Genomic DNA, 23,025 nt, shown 5'->3' on the forward strand with positions numbered 1-23,025 from the left:
TTGGACCCGAGAAGACCTCTACTCAAAACCCAACATGATCTCCTATCTCATAACCTTGAAATAAACCAACCAGCTCTGAGATGAAGACATTTACTTATCTAACCTTACCACAGATCTGTTCCTGTTTCCATAGTAACAGCAATGGATCTCCTTTCAGGATTACAAGTAGTGTTTTATGGGAATTATGCAGTTAAAAAATACTTTAAATGTACTTGTTTTGATCTACAGAAGACATACATTACAATTATTTCACAATCTGATGATAGTTATGCGGCACTGAGATCTGAAGAGATCAAAAAAGGGATCTGGGCCGGGTTTCCTGATAACGATTGAACTTAGCTCTTAAGAGCGCTTTCTACGAGCTACTTAACGAACATTCGTTGTTCATTTACGTGCGTTTCCCAAAGATGCACGTGAAACGATCGCTTGCAGCTGGGTTTTAAGTGCTACTTACGAGTCGCTATCCATTTGTCAAGTGCTGAAATGTCACCAATAGAATGACTCGAATTTGTAGCAGAAGCTTGTTTAGGCTAATGATCTTCAGCCGATGTGCACTAATATTCTAATATATTTTCATTATTGTTCAATGACTTTTTAAATGTTTTAATAATTTATTAAATATTATTTTCCGCATTTAGTTAGGACTCGTCCCACTGGGAAATGCCTTCTGCGTTTCTATTATAGTTTAGATTATTATTATTATTTGTTGTTTATTATCTATGTTTATTTATTATTATGGATTATTGCATTGTACCGTAAATATTTATTTGGTTTCTTTAATTATATGCCATTTCCCTTCAAAACAATGTTTAGATGAATTTTAGCAGCAATCGGTATGAACCATTTATCAATTTGCTATACCAACTTTTACCAAAATACAAAAAACTTTTACCAACTTGTACAAAATACGTTTTCCTTCTTTATTAATTTATGTTAAGTCATTTAAATTTGATTTCTCATTTGAATTTTAAATATATTATATTATATATTTAATATAAAATAAACAAAGAACCCAATAAATAAATAAACATTTAAAACATTACATTATAGTCATTGCAGGAGTGCAATTTGCTGGTTGTCCTGTAGGTGACCTTGTAACTCTGTTGTCTTACGATGCACTTATGAATGAACGATTACTCCAGAGCACTCGTAGATCTACGACAATTTTCAAGTGCAACTTAAGTTACGAAGCTTTTGGGAAACAGCCCGTAATTCTAAGAGGATTCGTACGATCGTTTTTACGATCTACTTAGCCTTACGATGCTTTTGGGAAACCCGGCTCTGGACACATTGGGCAATTTCATATTATGCTGTCTTTTTTGCACGGCACACACCAAAACATAATTGGGCTGATTTGGGGCAGATATTCCCCCCTACTACAATCCTAGGTAAAATCCTGATCGTTTTTATGATTGAACCAATTATTTTAACTCATTTTTACTGTGGCACACAGTGTGTTAAAGTTCACCTATTTCATTGCTAAAAAAACTCATAGATCTGAAAAGCTCTGTGTCCCTGATTGGCGAGCTAATCTGTACGTTGTTATTGGCCTGAATACCTGACGTCAGCCGGAAATGTGACGCTCCTTACCATGTTTGAAAGATTCGCTCACAATGGAATGCTAACAGGAGTTAACTTACATGCTGTGAGGGAGGAATTATGATAATGTCGGTCTAGACATTTGAAAAGATAGGTGTGCGGTTATCAGAAGTTAATGCATACCCACTAAACATTTCTCAGCCAATCAGAATACAGCATTCATCAGACCCGTGGTATAACATTATTAATTATTGCACAGCTTGCACGCTCCTCAAAAACAGTTTATGACAATAAATTCTGGTGCCATTCTTTTAAGTAGAGGTGCGTCAATATATTGGTCAATAATCAGTATCGTTCGATAAAAGCAATTTTAACATTATCGGCCAATAGTTTAAAAACAGCTGATAGTCATGGCAGGAAACATCCTGTCAATCAAAAGAGAACAGGAAAATGCAATAAGTTTGAGCTCTCTGTGTAGAAAATGTAATAACACATCACTAGTTTAATGTTCAATATTAATGGTCATTATATGTAAGGGATAATGTAGAGGCAGCCAGTAGTTATCGGGAAATAAGCCCCGACAGTGTGATCAGGAACCGACGCGAAGCGGAGGGTCTTGTATCACACTGAAGGGGCTTATTTCCCGATAACTACCGGCTGCCTCTACATTATCCCGCTTATTACACGGCTACTTGCCACTTAAGAATAAAAACTGGACATGAATATGAATTTGAAACATTTTATTGGCATTTTTTTGTTTAAATTAACATTTTTATCCTTCCGCGAAACTTTGCACAGATGCATAAAATGATCGTAATACCTTATTAAGATCCTCTGCTTTATACTTGTCTGTCTCCATTTTTTTCTCTTTAGCCAGTCTTTGAAAAGTTTTAATACCCATTCTGTATTTTTTTGTGTGTTGGCTTCGTAGCTGTCAAGCTCTATTTTGTCAAGTTCAGTCTCAGTAAGCTCTCTGTGTCTTGTCGTTGTTCGTTCTTCTATCCTGTTTTTTTTCTGTACATGTTAAAATTAATGTCAAAATTTTCCATTCTTAATTGTGGTTGTCCAGTGTTTGTCACAAGATGGCGCCAAACAGTAATCTTTATTGGCGCGGAGCGATTTTACTCGTACAAGTAGTACCGGCTATGCGTTATTACTTTGGAGCGGTTATTATTTGAAAAGAACGAACCTGCAAATGTCTCAACTGACCAATCAGAATCAAGCATTCCAGAGAGCCGTGTAATAAGAATGAATAACATACAGAAAGTTTAGTCTTCAGAATTTAGTTAATATAACTACCAAACTATCGGTATCGGCAGATATCAGTCTCAATAATCGGCTATTGCTGGAAAATTTCATATTGGTGCATCTGTACTTATAAGCTCATGTTGTATAAGATTGCTCGTTGTTGTATAAGACATCTCACACAAATACTTTAGCAAAAACATTGTAAAAGAAATGTTTTGTTACAGCTTGAATTAACCCAATCAAGATGAAAAATCTGATTGTATTATGGTAATTTAAGGAGAAGACGTACCATCAAACTCAGGGAAGTAGTCGACCAGGTGTGAGTAAGAGATCTTCTCCTCTAGCAGGTCCTTTTTGTTGAGGAAGAGGATGACGGAGGAGTTTTGAAACCATGGATATGTGATTATCGTCCTGAACAAAGCCTTGCTCTCCTCCATACGATTCTAAAAAGAACCATGAGAGCATCTTTAGTGTATGATGTGATCATTACTGTATGAATAAAGGCCTTTTTATATCAGACACTCATTTTTCAAATATTTTAGAAACCAAATAAAAATTGACATTTCTGCTAATATTATTAGAACTCGAGAGTGAACTATTTAATTGAAATGCAAATTAGAACTTTTCTAACCTCATTGTCAAATGAGATATGAATCACCACTAGGGGTGTCACGATTAAGAAATTTGGCCGACGGTTTATTGCCTAATTAATTGCGGGGGTTATGACGATTAATTGTCTGTTTTAGGACTTTGGCGATTATGACGATTAATTGTCTGATCGGAGCATCCTTCACTTCCGTAAATTTGAAATTGCTGTTTTGGAAATGAATGTTTTACCTGGCAGTTCAAACTGCTTATCAAAGTTTTGCAGCATTTCTTTAAATGCTGTTTTTTCAACTGTATTGAATTGCTTTGCAATGTATTGCGTTACACTGTCAGTTAAGAAGCGCCCCACGGTCTCGTTTATACAGGTGCTGCAGCTCCCCCTTGTGTTTTTTAAAAAGATGTGCAATCATTGCGGTGATCTGAAATCATTGCGATGAGGTCAAACAATTGCGATGAGACGATTATTTAATCATTGTGACAGCCCTAATCACCACCAGGCGATTTGTAATGTGTTAGTAACAATTAATGCCTAAATCTTCCAACTGGAAATATACTGCTGTTTTTATATTGGTAGTGCAACTGGCATCATAAATGGGTGGAGGAGGATTAATCGCGATTAATCGCATACAACATTTTTGCATAATATATCAGTGTGTGCTGTGTGTAATTATTATGTATAAATAAATACACACACATTTATGTATGTATTTAAGAAACATTTACATGTGTATTAAATTTATTTATTTTTTATATAGAACGTTTCAGCAGTAACAACATAAACGAGCGGCTGTCGCGGTCCGCACGTAACTTCCGGTAAACTCCGCTAAGAATAAATAACAACAAAGTTCTTTAAACGTAGTTTATTTATATAACTAGCAAAAAGCAACACATAGATTACCTAGGAAACCAAAACATTTGTTATTTTCGACGAGGCATTTGTTCAAGAGATCAGTTTAGCAACCATTAAAAAAACAAAACCAGAAGTAAGGTTCGGATCCAGACGTGTATCACGTGCGTATAAAAATTAACAAAATTGATATATAAATAAAACATTTCTGAAATGTATACATGTGTGTGTTTCTGTTTAAATATACATAATAATAAGACACAAATATTATGCAAAAAAAAACCTTTTATTTTGTATGCGATTAACTCTCAATGTAATAAGGGCTCAGATTTAATTCTCTATTTGCATCTTAAAGGGATAGTTCGGCCAAAAATGATATTTAACCCATGATTTACTCACCTTGAAGCTGTCCGAGATGCATGTGTCCATCATTTTTCAGACAAACACATTTTCAGTTGTTTTAGATCTTTTAGTTAATCAAATGTGAAGTTACGGGGTCCACAACCTTCAAGTCCAAAAAGTGTGCATCCATCCTTCACAAAATAAATCCAAACGGCTCCACGATGATAAATAAAGGCCTTCTGAGGGAAATCCGCACACTTTCGTTGTAGAAATATCCACATTTAAAACTTTATAAACCAAAATAACTCGCATCTGGTAATGCCGCCATCTTAGTCGCATCCGCATTCAGGATGAGAGCTTACGCAGCGTACGGAGGTTACTCTGCTGCTGCTCTGTGTCCCCGCCCTCCGAATTTGTCATAGGTCACTAAGAAAAGTGCGTACACTACGCTAATAGTCTCTCCTGAATACAGAGGAGTCTAAGATGGCGGGATTACCGGATGCAAGATATTTATGCAACAAGACCTTTATTTATCATCGTGGAGCCGTTTGGATTTATTTTGTGAAGGATGGATGCACATTTTTTGGACTTGAAGTTCGTGGACCCCGTAACTTCACATTTAATTAACTGAAAGATCTAAAACATTTTCTAAAATAACTGAAAATGTGTTTGTCTGAAAAATGATGGACATATGCATCTCGGACAACTTGGGGGTGAGTAAATCATGGGTTAAATATCATTTTTGGCCGAACTATCCCTTTAATATTTCAACTAAAAGGTAGACATGTGATTTTGGACCTGTATATCAGATAAATGTATATTTTAATAAGTTTTGCCATTGCAACCATGATGTCACGTGTTAAGGCGTAGGTGTTACTCACCTCGTTGTCCGACTCCACCAGAACCTGATCATACTCGCTCAAAGCCACCAGAAACATGATGGACGTCACATTCTCAAAACAGTGTATCCACTTCCTGCGCTCTGACCTCTGACCCCCGACATCAACCATTCTGAAGAGAGGAAGACAGAGATGATGTTTGCTTCATTGTTTCATAAATCATAAGGAAGTCATTCAATTTAAAGCAATAGAAACCTAACATGCAAATATATGCACTTATATTTTCGACTATGTCGAATTTATGTACAAACATTTGTAAGTCTCATAAAAAATTAATGTAATGTTTATTTGCAATGATAAAATGGGATTCCCAATCCTTTGCTGGTTACATACAACAAAGAAAAACTCTAAAAACAGTATTTAAAAGCAACAATCCTTTGTACAAAGGTCTTAAAGGAACATTACATTTTCTTAAAAGAAAAATCCAGATAATTTACTCACCACCATGTCATCCAAAATGTTGATGTTCTTTGTTCAGTCGAGAAGAAATTATGTTTTTTTGAGGAAAACATTGCAGGATTTTTCTAATTTTAATGGACTTTAATTGACACCAACACTTAACACTTAACTCAACACGTAACAGTTTTTTTCAACGGAGTATCAAAGGACCCTAAATGATCCCAAACGAGGCATAAGGGTCTTATCTAGCGAAACGATTGTCATTTTTGACAAGAAAAAAAAAATGCACTTTTAAAGCACAACTTCTCGTCTAGATCCGGTCATGATGCGCCAGCGTGACCCCACGCAATACGTCATGACGTCAAGAGGTCACAGAGGACGAACGTGAAACTCCTCCCCAGTGTTTACAAGTGTGTTGAAAGAGGACCGTTCCAACGTTGTTGTATGTCAACTGATACTAATTAATGTCTTTGTGTCAGTTTATTGTTTACAATGGTCCGCAAATGTGCGTTTTATATATGTAACACGTGACCTCCCTACGTCACTACGCATTTACGTTAGGTCGCGCTGGACCGGATCTAGACGAAAAGTTGTGGTTTAAAAGAGCATTTTTTTTATTTTTCTTATCAAAAATGCCAATCGTTTCGCCAGATAAGACCCTAATGCCTCGTTTGGGATCATTTATAGACCTTTGAAACTCCGTTGAAAAAACTGTTAAGTGTTGAGTTAAGTGTTAAATGTTGGGCTCTATTAAAGTCCATTAAAATGAGAAAAATCCTGCAATGTTTTCCTCAAAAAACATAATTTCTTCTCAACTGAACAAAGAAAGACATCAACATTTTGGATGACATGGTGGTGAGTAAATTATCTGGATTTTTCTTTTAAGAAAATGGAATATTCCTTTAAGCTAGGGCAGCATAACGATTAATCGCGACTAATCGTTTGCAAAATAAGTTTTTTTACATCATATATGTGTGTTGTGTATTATAAATATGTAAGTAAAAGTATTGAAGAAAATTTGCATGTGTATATAAATTTTTATATCATTTATATTATATATAAATACTTCTATTTTGCAAACGATTAGTCATGATTCATTGTTACACAGCCCTACCTAGAAGTATGGTTCAGTTTTTACGCATACGCGAGGGTCCGTGTACAGTGCGCATGATGCAAATTTCGTCATCAGAATAGTATGCACAAGCATAAAAGTAGCATGCTATTCTGAACACAGCCATAGCCCTAGATTTCAGAAACATAGCAGCAGTGAAGAATGAACATGCGACAGTAATTTGGGGTTTGAGGGACCACAGCGCCTCCTAGTGGCGTCAGAGCCCCGATCCAGCAGTTCACAGAGGGGCCTTTGATTAATGAAGCCCTGTAGGATTGGCTGCTTAAAATAAAGTTCCTCCAGATAGAAACGTCCTCGTTTCCTTTGGCCAGAGGCTGGGTGACCTACTTCTGAACATACACGCGCTTTTAATGTAGGACAAGCTTCCACATTCACTCTGTACTCATCAAACAACTTTGGCAAGAGGACAGACAGAAGCGGCGGGTGCGAGACGTGCGAAAAGACAGCGGGAGAAAAGCGATTCAAAAACTCTGGGAGGTACTCTTCCGGCAAGCTCCCCACGAGGTTCATGAGGGTTTAAGAGATTAAAAACCACAGAGCTGATGGTAATCATTTATTGAGTCAATATGGCAGAAATAATCTCCTTTATGGTTTTATGAATTTTCATATCATCTGGCATGCAACAGTGATCTCAGAAAGTGTATGTGAGGTCATATCATAATAATGAAAAACAATTAAAGTCTGCACACTGAATAATGCTTCAAGGAGCACCAATATAACATCTTCCACCAATACCAATAGCTGATTATTTAGACCTATATCTGCCGATACCAGTGTTGTTTTCGTCAACGCTGACAATAACGAAATGCGTTAGATTGCGCACCAGATATCCCACAACAACAACACACCTGCAGCTGTGGTGAGTTCGAAGGACGGTGGCGATGACGCCAATAAACGGAAACGACAAGATGATTTATGGACATACTTTCAGTATAATCCATCAGAAAGAAAAACGGAATGCATACTGGGAGACAACGGTAAATGTGGGCACAAAACTAACTAACTACAAAACTAACTGAAGCCTGAAGGCTCATCATGCTGATATTTTTTTTAAAGGTAACTAACAAGACACGCTGTTAACATATCATATACATTCAATTTTACTCGACAATTGGCTTGTGACACATTTCAAGGTAAGCTTAAAGGGACACCATGAAACTTTTTGGCCACTAGGGGGTGCTAGACACGTATTTTTCACTTCTAGCGCCCCTAGAGCTCACAAGCGCCGCAGCACTGTCGCAAAGGAAAGGAACTGGCCAACCTTAAAACTAAACTAAAAACTAAACATTTAAAACGCTAAATGATCAACATTTTGAGACAACAGGGAGAAACGCAGTCATGTTACAACTTTCTGATGAGGAACTCGTCGTGGCAGAAGCCATTTCTCAGTCTGAAGGTTGCAGCCTCCGGATGTCGTATTTCTAAGCCGCATACGTCATCAAGAATATTAACAATTATAAAGTTCACTATTATACTTAGTTAATCGTAAATTGTTGCAGTATGCTTATGACTTGCGAATGTAATGCTCAGTTTACCTTAATAACCCAGGCTTGATGACGTATGCAGCCTGCATATTTGACCTCCGGAGGCTGCAGCCTTCCAATTGAAAAACGACCAGAAGTATTTCCTTGCCTTTTCCCAAACAAATATTGTTGCATCGTCTCTCTCTCTCCCTCGCCACCAGGATTTTCCGCAATGGCGCTCGTTTTTCCTCTCTTTTGTGTGAAAATTGTCGTTCCAAATCCAAGTAAACCGATGTGGTCCAAGCAGACCTAAAGGCTGCCGCTTTGTAATACGTCACGCGAGTGACAGCGGAACGCAGCAAATGAGGAAGAGAGAAGAGAGAAACGCTCGGATCTCATTGGTGAATGAATAGGGTTTGGTTTTACACTTTGTGAGTTTGAGCAAGTTTGACTGCTATTGCATCCTGGATTGGAATGTAAATATCATAGACACAGTAAAAGAAAGGTAAATACGCGAACACCGCATGTGAATACAGGGAACTATATGCAAGATAATCGCCGTCATTTATAAAGAAGATCGCATTTATGTATGAATCAAGAGTTTATATAAAAAAATTGCCTTAAAGGGGAATCGAACCCGGGTCGCCCGTGTCATAGGTCCGTGACACTAAAGACTGTGCCACAGAGTCACATAATAGAAGCTGCTCTCTACATTCCTTAAGTAAGCCTCCAGCAAAATTCACGTTAAAAACAAATTGTGTGGAGGAAGTGACGTATGCCGTAAAGCAGTCGAATTTTGTAGTTTTTTTTGTGCTCTGGTTACTACCAGAAACCCTAAGTTTTAAAATACGAGTTAAAGTGATACAGACCCCGTCAGGCTATGGTAGACATGTCATTCAACCTATTTAAAGTCGATGTACTATCACAAGGGTCTTGAAAATTTATTATGAAGGTTGAAAAATTACATGGTGTCACTTTAAGGTTTTACATGTATCTACTTGTCAAACCTAAGCCCATTTCCAATACTTTTTAACCTAAATTAATTTGTAAAAAACTAAACATTTTTATTAAAATTGACTTAAACTTGACTAAAACCTTTTTGCGTTTTCATCGACTAAAACTTGACTAAAACCTTTTTGTGTTTTCGTCGACTAAAATTTTACTAAAATTATCAAGTTTATAAGTGACTAAAATGTGACTAAAACTAAAAAGCATTTTTGTCCTAAAGACTAAGACTAAAACTAAAAGGGCTGCCATAAACAACACTGGCCGATACCGATAGTTTGGTCATTCCATTTACTTGCATTAACTGAATGAAGATTAAATTTTCTGAATGTTATTTATTCATATAATAATTGAACACTAACTCTTTCCCTGCCACTGATGAGTTAACTCGTCAATTAAGTGAAAGCATTTGCATAAAAAAGTGTTCCTGATTAATTTTTATGTTAATCTGCAAAACCACTAGATGCGCACTTACCCAATTCAGTGTTTCCCACAGGATTTTGAGGAGACTGTGGTGGTGATGACGTCACCCGCTAATTAGCATATATGTGATGTCATCATGTTGTGTTTGCGTTTGATCTAGTCTTGGCACCTGAAATGTTTCACTTCTACTCTTTGATCTGTATCTGTATTTGATCTGTATTATATATCAAATTATATTTTAAGCCGAATTAAGCTGTTTTAAATAGTGAAATAAAAATATAAATGGGAATCATGAAAATTCTATTTGTGGGGGCCAGTGTTGATTCTGTGGTGTGCCACAACAAATAAATCAATGTATGGGAAACACTGCAATTTATGAAAAAAAAAAACTGAAGCCAAAATGACAATTTACTAATTTTAAACTTTGTGTATGTTTTGATAACCGTTCTGAATCTGATCTCTTAAAATTCCTTCATAAAAATGCAATTACTCTGTTGAGCTGTAATACTGTTGACCTCAAATTCATTAGGGCTGCTACAATGATTAAATAATCGTCTCATCGCGATTGTTTGACCTCTTCGCGATAATCTCAGATCACCGCAATGATTGCACATCTCTCTGAAAAACACAAGGGGGAGCTGCAGGAATTTATTTTTTGCAGCCACTACAGACATGTGCGGTCCAGTACTAATATGACCTTAGCAGGATTGGCTACTATTTAAAGCTACTATTTATTGTGTTTATTTCTTATGAAGAATTTTGAAAGATATATTAATTAAATAATTACTTTTAAATATGTGTTATGCGTATTAATATTTACTGCCAGGTAAAGCTTGCAAAATATTTAATTTAAATAATCACAACAATGTGTGAAAAAATTATTTCATGAAAAAACACAAAAAATGTATGAGAATTAAATGTCAAAGCAATAAAACAGACAATTAATCGTCATAATTGTCAAAGCACTAAAACAGGCAATTAATCGCCACAATTTATTAGACAATCAACCACCAGCCAAATTTCATAATCATGACAGCCCTAAAATTCATTACATTTTCCTATTCCCGTTTGATAAACAGGATATATCGGCCATGACTATTGGCTGTTTTTAAACTATCAGCTGTGAAAAATGGCTTTTATGGTCTGATACCGATTATTGGCCAATATATCGGTGCGTCTTCAAGAACGTCAAGCTAAATTATCTATAAGCAAATTTCTTGTTGCAATTTCAGCTATAATACAGACCCTCAGATATATAAAGCTAACCAATGACATTCAGGCCAAGCTAGCATTTCTCACCCAATTCCAGATAAGATGAAATCTGTTTTGTGAGTTTAGATGGCTCAATTAAGACAACATATCAATTTAAGTGCAACACAGACATGCAATTCAATCCTTGTAGGTCACATACTTGCTAGGTCTCAAGAATAATTCAGGGAAAATATTAATATCTCACATGAATGCATTCTCAATTCTAACCTACATTGACTAAGAAAAAATGTGCTCTAGTTCAGCTCCCAAATTTCACACAAAAGATAACGAGTAATTGGTTAGTGTCCTCTACCTGAAAATGATACTTTGAAGGTCGAATGGGTATTCAATAATCCCTGTGGTCGGGATTCGAACCCTCAAAACATCCTGCTGGGTGGGAAGGTAGGAGGGTTCAGCGATACGATCCAGGTCAGATAGATAGCTACAGGAAAAGACAGATAAAGAGAGTAAAACATGATTAACTCCTTCACATGTTTATTTATTTTATTAAATAAACATTACAAGCAGGTGGTTTGGTCCAGTTAACAGATATAATAAGGGATCTCTACACTGTGGTTATACATAGGGTAGTACAATTTTTTGTGTGATCCGATGAAGGTAGACTATGGTTATGGTTTATACCTAAAATTTGTATGTAAAACAATATGGTTCATGCAAAAATATACATTTGAAACAGTAGTACAGTGTATCATAGCTACAGTACACTTATTTTAGCAAGGGGCATCCACTGATCATATTGGAAGAAAATAAAAAAAGTGTTTTTAAATAAAAACATTGAACTCTTGATGTATGTCAGTAAGATTAAATAAACAAGTTAAGAATGTTAACTCTATATTCTGTATCAGGTGTGAACGGGCCCATTGCCCTTAAATCTAGTTTGCACACACGCACCTAAAAAATTATTCTGATTCACTTCTTTTTTTTTAAGTTAAATATTTCGCAAAACACTGCACTTTTCTTATTAGGGCAATAAGCTAAAAAGTCTAGCATGTATTATTATAACATTTCCAATTTGAAAAATTGATGTTAATGATGTGATCTGTATTACCCCATTAAACCAGCAGGGGGTGCCAATCACATCATCATCATCCAAAAATGTTTTAACCTATCCGAAGCCTCATGGATTTGAGTGTATTAATTGGGTGAAATTCACACAGGACTGCCTCCATATTTTATTAGGCCAGCAAAAGAAATAGGACGAGACTCACTGTCGCCTAGCTTTTCTGTTAGATCTGGCTTCAGAAATACAAGCTTGATGGACTCAAAACCCATTCAGAAATTGTACAGGGTCATAAAACATTACATTTGATTAAAATGTTTAAGTCAAATATATATCAAAATATATATATATATATGAAGAGTTTGGTTCCAAAACGCGATAAACGCCATTTTTGAAAAAAATGAGTTACTGCCAAAATCAGTATTATATCAGGTCAGTACTTAAAAGTAAATAATTAATTTTACGCAAAATCCAATACCCGCTGTGATATTCTGTCATCTTTTCTCCCTTTTTTCCCAAAATGCGACAAACGCCACTCCTCCTTTTTTACAGAACGCAATAAATCCATTCCTGGTATTACAGCCCACCAGTCACGCAATGTAAACAAACAATGGCGGCGCGCTGAGTACACGGAGTCCTAGTTTTCCTCATCTACTTTGTACTTCGTGATCAACAAACAAAACAAAATAATACTTTAATGGCATTGATAAACCTGTGATGGTTTTCTGTGACGGGAAAGAAACGTAAGCCATCAACATCTAATAATTTCCGCGAGAGGCACTCGGTTGCTTGTTCTCCAGACAGCATCAAGCTTCTCATGCTAAAACATTGACCCACAGGATCTTATGAAAACATTACATTATTTTACTCAAAGTCAACGAAAATCGAGCGGGACCAAAACATTTTACAGCTGATCGCTGTGAAAATGTAAAGAGACGACGTCAAGTATAACCGCAGCAATGTGTTCTTAATATAACAAAGTGTTTTGGTTAATGCCATTAATGTTTATTTTTTTTAGTCATTGCATACCACTAGTGAACTAAAAAATATAAAATGGTAAAGATGAATGCACATTTATACATTGATTTAATAGATTTATAGCATTTTGAAATAAAAAACGGTCATGGATTTATTGCATTTTGTGGAAAAAAGAATCTTTGAAAATCAAGTTATGGATTTGAATTTTTTATGTTTTTATAACCTAAAGATGCTATGTGAAAGTTTGTAACAGAAAATAGTGGTTTTCATCTTGTCACTTTCTTGGTATAGGAAACACGTTTTTACCGAAATTTGTCAAAATGGATTTATTGCGTTTTGGAACCAAACTCTTCATATATATATCACAATATCAAAGGCTCCAATGCTTAGTAGGGGTGTGCCATATCGAACTGTTCACGATAATACGGGTATAATTTTTTACATGATAAAAAAAGGTCAAATCATGATATCGATGATATAGCGACGCAATGACGTATGGTGCATTTACGTTCCCTAACGCGCACAGTAACAACACAAGCAGCATGTCAGCAACACAAGGACAACCAAGCTGTAAAGGTACACGAGGAGGAGATACTAGCAGCGGGTGATGTGCGGCCAAAAAGTAAACTAATGACTCAACCGAGCATCACTGTGCAAATTACTTTAGTTACTGTTAAACTGATCCCACTGTGATGACAGTAACTTACTTTAACGACTGAATTTAAATCCCCAAAATGTTCACATTCTAGTTGTATTGACGCACATTTACTTAATATTTAATTAGACAGATCCATCTTTTCTATTGATTTTCCATTAAATTATGTGATCTGATGAGTTTAAAGCTTCAGCGACTGACGCGAGGCGCGAGCGCGTCATCCGCTCCTGGGTCCTAAAGTACACCCGATTTCTCACAACACACAGACCATAGACACAGACAGAAGACGTGCTGATTTCTCCTGTGTTCAGTGTTGGGGAAAGTTACTCTTAAAAGTAATGCATTACAATATTAAAGGAACAGTATGTAAGAAACTTATATCAATGAAACATAAAATGGCCCTGATATGTCACTAGACATTAAGAAATAATTTCCATTTCAAATACTTATATCACTCACAACAGTGTCTGGCCAGGAAATTGTCATTTAAAAAGTGGAGTTGCAGCCCTCAACTGATGTTTATGTTGTCATGTTGTGTATTGGCCACCAGTTGTGTGATTGCAGTACCAGTTTTGACCACAATCCTACATACTGTTCCTTTAAAAGTATAGCGAATTTTAGAAAATAATCGCCTTCTCCACTTTTTTAAAAAATGCAATTGCGCAACACTCCTGATTGACAACTAGGAGGACCAATAATCTTGATGATTCACCCAGAAAAAGAAAATCCTCTGCAAAACCTTTAAGTTACTCCCCAAAAAAGTAACTAATTGCATTGCTTAGTTACTTTTCATAGAAAGTAATACTTGCATTACTTTTAAGTTACTTTTGCGTTACTTTTTCCTGGTTGGATGAAGCTTGATCTCTTTCAGCCTTGGAGGTATTTTTTATGATCGCAAAAATGTCAAGCTCTGGCCTGCCATCTCCATTTCTGACTCAAACTGTTCCCGCTCACGCACACAGAGTGCGTAATTCTACATTGATATGTTCACTTTAATTATTTTATTTTTTTATTGAATTAATTAAACTGAAAAGTTACTCGCATTACTTTTAAAAAAAGTAATACAAATATTAATGTGTATATTTATAAAGTAATGCGTTACTTTACTTGTTACTTCAGAAAGTAATATTATTACGTAATGCGTTACCCCCAACGCTGCCTGTGTTTAAATCAAAATCTGATTTATTCACTTGTGCTTTATCTGAACTGGATTAACATTTATCTCATGACCCCAAATGTGCCATGATTAATGTTAATGTTGTTTATTTGAGGCTTATGCGAACAAAAGTACACTTACATGTAAAATCATTTTAAAATTAAAATTTTTAGCTAATGACTTAAAGAGATAGTTCGGCCAAAATGATATTTAACCCATGATTTACTCACCCCGAAGCCGTCCGAGATGCATATGTCCATAATTTTTCAGACAATGACATTTTCAGTTATTTTAGAAAATGTTTTAGATCTTTCAGTTAATCAAATGTGAAGTTATGGGGTCCACGACCTTCAAGTCCAAAAAGTGTGCATCCATCCTTCACAAAATAAATCTAAACGGCTCCACGATGATAAACAAAGTCCTTCTGATGTGTTTGTCTGAAAAATGATGGACATATGCATCTCGAACAGCTTGGGGGTGAGTAAATCATGGGATTAATATAATTTTTGGCCAAACTATCCCTTTAAGTTACTGGGATCTGTGAAAATTACTGAAAATCTGTGAGAGTGTCATATTGATGTAAATTTTTATACCATTTCATCTCTAGTTTGTACTTTATTTACATTTAACTCATGCTGGGTGATCATGTCACTACTATTGCAATTTAATTCTGCTTCTGCCAACTTATGACAATGGATTTACACTTTGAATTAGGTAGTCTGTCATCAATAGCCTCTTTCACACAGTAATTCTGGTAAATTACCATGAATTTACCAGAATGAATTTACCAGTAAATACAAAAATGTGCTGTTCACACATGCAGTGACGTTCCGTCTTTTTACCAGTAAGACATCATTCACACATCAGTATCAAAATACCGGTAAACTCGGAGAGAAAGCGGAAGTTACCTGTGGCGCGCGGCCGGCGAGCTCCGTCCGTGTCGTATTTGTAAACGGCGGGTTATGACTTAATATCCACGGTCCGTATTTTGTTGTTTTCACATCTGTGGCAAACGGAAGCTTTAGGCGGCAACAAACGGAACCTGCGCGTTTGCACATTAGGCTTCACAGATGGTGTGCTAAGGACGTCGGCAATTTGGCAATTAGATGGTAAGCTGTTTTAAACAACTTTGGTGAAGAAATGTGGATGTTAACTTCAGGTGTGCTCGACTTTTAAGCAACATGTGTGTGGAAACGTCCGTAAACAGTCTGGGGGAAACCGCGTCACCTGTATAAAAAACTTTCTGATTGGCTTTCTGATCTGTCAGCGCGGTCTGACGTCATCTAAATGCCGGTAACGCTATATTTTTCGTTCACACACAGCGCTTACCGGCAAATTACCGTTAATCTTACAACCTGTCTTACTGGTAAATTGGGAGCACTGATTTACCGGAAAGGTTCTGTTCACACATGACATGTTAACTGCAATTTACCAGTAAATTACCAGTAAAGACTGTATGTGTGAAAGGGACTAGTGACAGCTCATTGGATGAAAAATGCCCTTACTTTTCCATAATTTTTTATACAGTCATAAATATCATTACCGCAAAAATTCTTAAATTATCATAATATAATTTTGAGGCTGTATTGCCCACCCCTAATGCTTAGTGACGCAAAAGTGCTCATGTGCATCCCAGACGCAGAATAATGCAATTCAAGCACAGTTTTAAACTCACTGGGAACTCCTTTTAAACTCCTTGTTTCGCAATGGAAAGTTCATAAACAGTACAACGCAAAGTGAAGAGATATTTTACGTATTGCAACCATCCAAAGGCTTACTGAGCTGTTTTAATCGGTTAAATAATGTTTAAAATACTGTTATTGTGTGTTTTATCTATTATAACACTTTGTCCTTTACTGTACCACACTATCAAATCAAGATCAGTCCTGTCAGTCCGATACCCAATCCGGCAAAAATAGCCTGTATCACTCGTAATACCAATTTCACTAAATCATGTTTATGCTTTTACAATGTCAATTACATGCTGACAGAAGACAACAATAGCATGTGCTTAACATCAAGTGAATTTCTTCTGTTTTATCCTTTCAGATTTAAAAATAAGTATGAAAGAAAATGTAGATGGGTGTAGATGGGTGTGTGTACATAATGCGGTAGTTGAAAACTCACTATTTTGTGGAGTCTGACAGCTGGTACTCTCTGCGTCTGTCGTATGCCTCTTGAATGCCCGGATCTGACCACAGCATCTTTATGGCGTTGATGTAGGGATGGTCAAACGATGCCACCTTTTCAATGTCCACCTCCTTTACCAGCATAGCGTTCGCCTGCCATTCAGGGAAAACCAAGAGTTTGAGAAAAAAGCAAGGGAGGATTATAAGGAGGGATACAAAACGGCAGCCTTCTTTATTTTGAAGCCAACACAGAAGTGACTTAAACTGATATTCATTGACTGTCCACTAGTGGCCGACTTCAGTCAATCCCATAGACCCCCCCTATGTTAAAATGCCCAACTTTACAGCAGAAGTGTTTTTGGTCTACTCTATATAGCTAATTTTGCCCTAATTTTTTCGTAACTCATCCGTTAAATTATATTAAGTCTTATAGTTGCCAACCAGCGGTGCTTGGGAGGTTGCACTCTCGTGGCGTTTTTTAAAACAGCCCTCCGACGAGATGTTAAACTCAGAAGTGGTCCCAAGCCAGTTTGTGTTTGAGAGCCCCGAACTAAATTAATTGGAAAAACTTAAAAGATGTGGGATAATTCCACAATAACGGATTTTGCATGGTATGTGTCAGTAAGGAGATGAAATATGAGACACAATGTATGTAAAGAAAATAGAGACATAGTAAACATCAAAAGTTCATTATTCTAATAGCTGCAATTTTCTTAAACAATAAAAAAGTGAAAATAAGATTCAACTGTGTGTAGTTACAACGCAGCAAGCATTTTTATGAATATCTGTTGTTGTTATGTGTCAATGTGATGAGTGAAGAGCACTACTGAATAAATTTACAGTATGAGTGTCATTCACACAAATAACAGAGAGAAATAATTACACATCAGCCTGTCGCTTCATTTTCTGGGAATTTTTTTTATCCATTGGCGGTCCTAGACAATATACAGTTTCACTTATGGCAATAAAGTAAAAACCCTAACCCACGTGTGCATTCAGTCTTAATAAAAAATAATGAAGAGCCATGACATATTTAACACACAAAGCTTAAATCACACCCATCTACCACAATCTAAAAATTTATCCATTCTCACCTTGTTCTGCTCGTACTTGAAGCCGATCTTCAGGGTCTCTGTGGCCCGGATCATAGCCTGCATTGACGTGAAGATGTTCTGGTACACCAGCTTGGTGAAGCCGCGCTTGTCCTCGTCCGTGTAACCGGTGCCATGGATGATGCGCATCTGTTTGATGAACGTGCTCTTGCCGCTTTCACCCGTGCCTGGGGAAAAAGGGCAAAGGTAAGGGCCAGGTTCAAAAGATCACATGTACTTAGCTTATTCTCTGTATCCCCCAGAGTTAGACAAGTTCATACATACCTTTATCATCTGAAGCACCCACCGCTAGCCTAGCTTAGCACAAAGACTGGAAGTAAATGGCTCCAGCTAGCATACTGCTTCCAATACAAAATAACGCCAACATTTTCCTATTTATATGTTGTGATTTGTATAGTCACAGCATGTACAATAGCAAGGTCATATGAGACAGCCATCTTTTAACTGTATACATACTGGGAACTATATTCTCAGACGATGAAGCACTACTACTTGGGTGTAGTAGTAGTACACGCTGTGACTATACAAATCACAACATATAAATAGAAAATGTTGGCGTTATTTTGTCACTTATTGGGAGCAGTATGCTAGCTGGAGCCATTCACTTCTAGTCTTTGTGCTAAGCTAGGCTAGCGGTGGGTGCGTCAGACAGAGTTACGGGATGCAAAGAGATGAAAATGTATGGGCATATCTAACTCTGGGGGATACAGTGAATAAGCTAAATCCCTAAAAGTCAGCGTGTTCCTTTAAGGAACTAATAACTACCTTTGAGGTACCAATATGTGTCACACATTTAAAAATAATAATTCAAAAGTCAAATATAATTGTATACATATACAACAAACATGTTCCAACGAACGTGTAAACTGACACCAAATTGTGCAAATATTGCATTGTTTCTTTCGTCGTGTTTTACCCAAGTAAATGTCTACTTCCAAGATGTTAAATAATATACATTGATGAAAAAATATTTTAGTGACTAAGCACTGGCCTGATCGGGCAAGTGACAATACTTTCTACTGGCCAAAACGTCTCTCATGCTTGCCCCGGGCCAGCGGGCAGTCCTTTATGTTGAGCCGTGCTTTTGCATCAAATCCACTAAATCCTGGCATCAGGCCATTCAGAAATACCGGTTTGTTTGCAGAATCTATTAAGAGCTCATTTACAAAAAAACACGTCAGACACACTTAAAGGGTTTTGCATCTGAGGTCTTCAATTATTTCTGTTATGTTATGGACCAAACTTCTTCACAGGATTAGGTGCTTAAAGTCCCAAACCCTCATTACTGAATAAATAACACAAGCACTGTAATCCCAAGTACAGGGTCTCAGCTTCAAAAGGGTTTCTGTCATTCGTCTCACATGTGAACTTACCCACACATCCGGACACACAAGCCCACCCTCATACTGACAAACTTTCTATGGAACTTTCTGGTCTACAGATGAATCATCCATAATAAAATCAGGAATGTGGAGAAAAAAAATTAAACCGGGTCAGATTTGCTTTTATGTCGACTTCCGTTATCTACAGTGCGACAACTGTAGCCACAGCAAAGGGAGATGAAACCTTTGTGTAGGTTGTGGTGGGGAAATCACACTTTATATCACCTCAGGAGGAAGAAACCCATCTAGAGACTCATCTATAAACAAGTCCTGTTTAGTTCCAATGAAAGAGCTTTACAGGATTCGGGAGTAAATAAAAACAAAACTGACATTTTTGGATGAACTACTAGGCCCCTCAAACTACAAACCTCATTCACAAACAAAACTTTCCTCACTTCCATCCTTTATGCACAAATACCAGGGTTTCCCGAAGCACTTTGCATTTGGGAAACCCTACCGCCTTAAAGGTAGGGTAACACATTTTGAAAAATGCTAACGGTAGCCGCCTAGCAATGAAATCCCGATCCCACCCTCAAGTCAAACCGCCATCCAAAGTCACGCCTCTTCCAAAACACATGAACACGCACAGATCAGACGGTCACATCTCATGTCTCATTCAGCAGTGAGACAACTTTGCAGTACAAAGTCGAATAACACTGCCGAAATAACCAAACAACTGGTTTACATCAGAATTAGTTTAAGCACACGTTCGGTTGTGTAGACGTAGTAACTATATCGTTACGCTAATCCGTAAACGAACACAAATTTCATAAGCAACACAATGTTTCATCAAAGTAGAATATCTGAATCCATCTCAATACAAACATATCGCGTACCTACCTTACCAAAATAAACTGTGCAACGACTCTTTCAGACCCTTTGCGTCCTGCAGCTGTTTGCATCTCGTGGTAAAGCAGTAAAGTTACCGATGTTCATTTGGGGTTTTGCTCTTGCTGATCCAGGCAGTTTTTGCTGTTGTTGTTATAAAAGATGCCTTTAGTTTTGTGCCTCCTGTGTAGGTTGTCAATTTAGCAGAAAAGTTTGCTGTTCTCACTGTTTACAGGCAGGAGGTGAGCGCACGTGAACGCGCCGATGACGTATGGTGTCTGCGTGGACTCGCTGCGCGGTGGGCATTCAAATTATGCTTACGTATGAGGGACAAAAATGGAAACGTCCGTTCGGACCGAAATCTATGATTTGTTGAACATTTTTTGGTCCTACGCCTTTCACAGATGACATAAATTTCTACAAATACATTTAAACAACTTAACACAGTGATTGCTATCAGGATGTAAGGAGACTTTTAACCAGCATAACAAAAAATGTTTCAGGATCAAATCTGTTACCCTACCTTTAACATGGTCGTCCAAAAAAAACAAAAATAAAAAGTGCATCTCGGAGAATAGCGCGGACGCGCTTCACACCGCGAGCATGCATGCGCGCCACACGACCGAAATGAGAAAGACCTGGTCCGTCACGTCTGGAGGATAGCCAGTTGATAAAACGGTGTACGTGAGAACTGTAATTGGACTTATGTTTTGGGGTTATTTAAGCATGTTATTGTATTAGTCTATAGTTCTTGCAAACTTGAAGTTAGCTGGTGATTTTGTTGTTTGAGCAAGCTGCTAGCTAGTAAGCACGACGTGCCTGTTGATTCGATATAATTGTTGAGCTATTCGCATGTAGTTGGGCGCTTGAACATTTGAGTTTACTCGCTTCATTCGCATGATATAAGGGGAAAAGAAATAATAGAAAACTGAAAAATTATGAAATATTTAAAGGATAATTCCAGTATTTAACACTTTGAGTCTCATTTCTGGTTTGTTTTGGATGAACTACAGTGATGGACACAGAAATATGGGTCATGTCTTGAGTTTTTGACTCGTTTAGAAGCGTCTCTTGACTGCTTCAGAATGGAAGTCAATGGCCATGCACAAACATGTCATTAAAACAACACTTAACGTTCATTTTCAAAACTGTGCTACTCACCGAGTGGTTCGTGGTGTTCGTTGATGATTAAAAACAAGTTGTGTAGCGAAATACAGTTTCTGTCGTGTTTTATTTGGCATTTTGTAAAATTCCATTGACTTCTCTTGGAAGACTCATTGCTCGCTGATATATCACTCCGCCGCCGGGAAACAGAAAAGGGACTGTTTACATGTGGTTGTAGTTTTTTCGCTCGGTTTCTCTCAGAAGAAATTTTTCCCATATTTGTAGGGCTGGACCAGAATATTTGAATATTCGTTCCGTGGGTTGACATTCGATTTTCAGTTTTGAGATTCGAATATATATATATAAATATTTTACAGCGTTAATGCAGAGCTTTTGCCAAGCAGGAGGTGCGCTTCATGTTCCCGCTCTATAGGTGGCGCAGAGAGACCAACATCCATAGCCAACAGCCACCAAACGGCACCAGTGGAAGAGATCGCCTCGAACGGAAAGCACGCCTCCTACTTTGGCATTTACGCTAATAGTGTTGTAAATAACGTTCAGTTTCTTGCAAAAACTGATTGATTTGCTTCACAAGACGTCAATATGTCACACGGAGTTATGGGGGACTATCTATTGAATTGCATGACGGAGCACTGGGGTTTCTGCAAAATATCTTCTTTATTGTTCTGCTGATGAAAAAACATATTGGATGGTGTAAGTGTTATAAATAAACTTGATTTTGAAAGTAAGCTACCGTTTTATTACAGTTTGTTGGACTACGACTATCTGAAAAAATAGTTCCACTATAGCAAATAACACGGATTGAAATCATACATTGCGCCAATATATTTGTTTTTAATCATCAACGAACACCACGAACCACTCGGTGAGTAGTACAGTTTTGAAAATGAACGTTAAGTGTTGTTTTAATGACATGTTTGTGCATGGTCATTGACTTTCATTCTGAAGCAGTCAAGAGACGCTTCTAAATCAGTCGAAAAGTCAAGACACACCCATTGTCAAAATTTCTGTGTCCATCACTGTACTGCCCTCCAAAGGCTAAGTGCAGTATCTACGCAAACACTGAAACTGAGAAAAATGGCTTTAAAGTTTTTTACACCAGCCAGTCAAACATGTTACTGCAATTTTGGCACACATGTTTCTCTGAAATGGGACAAAATTGAACCAGGAGACTTTGTCACAAGACACAACAGATCTCGCAAAGCCCATTTTAACCCTTAACTCAATTTTGACCAAATGCGTAGTTACTGCGCTTTGGCTTTGTAGGGCAGTGTAGTTCATCCAAAACAAACCAGAAATGAGACTCAAAGTGTTAAATACCAGAATTATCCTTTAATAAATGGTGATATTATTGATATTATGAACTCATTTTAAGACATTCCGCTGAGACTTTGCTCGCTTCCTGTAATCACGTCACTAGTACAGCAAGGTCCTGATTGGTTAACATACCGCGCCGCAGGATGCGTAATCGCGTCTTTGCATTGA

The 23,025-nt window shown here is 37.2% G+C and overlaps 1 protein-coding gene across 1 annotated transcript in view; it reads right to left on the reverse strand.

Annotated features, from left to right (window-relative positions):
- Positions 1 to 23,025, reverse strand: part of LOC129443147 (guanine nucleotide-binding protein G(q) subunit alpha) — a 70,276-nt gene that overhangs the window by 9,755 nt on the left and 37,496 nt on the right. Inside the window, exons 2-6 of the mRNA XM_055203575.2 lie at positions 18,188 to 18,372; positions 17,092 to 17,246; positions 11,468 to 11,596; positions 5,464 to 5,593; positions 3,077 to 3,230 (exon numbers count right to left, since the gene is read on the reverse strand). Of these exons, the coding sequence (XP_055059550.1) occupies positions 3,077 to 3,230; positions 5,464 to 5,593; positions 11,468 to 11,596; positions 17,092 to 17,246; positions 18,188 to 18,372 (753 nt within the window). The remainder of the gene's footprint in view (positions 1 to 3,076; positions 3,231 to 5,463; positions 5,594 to 11,467; positions 11,597 to 17,091; positions 17,247 to 18,187; positions 18,373 to 23,025) is intronic.

Source organism: Misgurnus anguillicaudatus, unplaced genomic scaffold, assembly GCF_027580225.2.
Source record: "Misgurnus anguillicaudatus unplaced genomic scaffold, ASM2758022v2 HiC_scaffold_26, whole genome shotgun sequence".
NCBI lineage: Eukaryota > Metazoa > Chordata > Actinopteri > Cypriniformes > Cobitidae > Misgurnus > Misgurnus anguillicaudatus.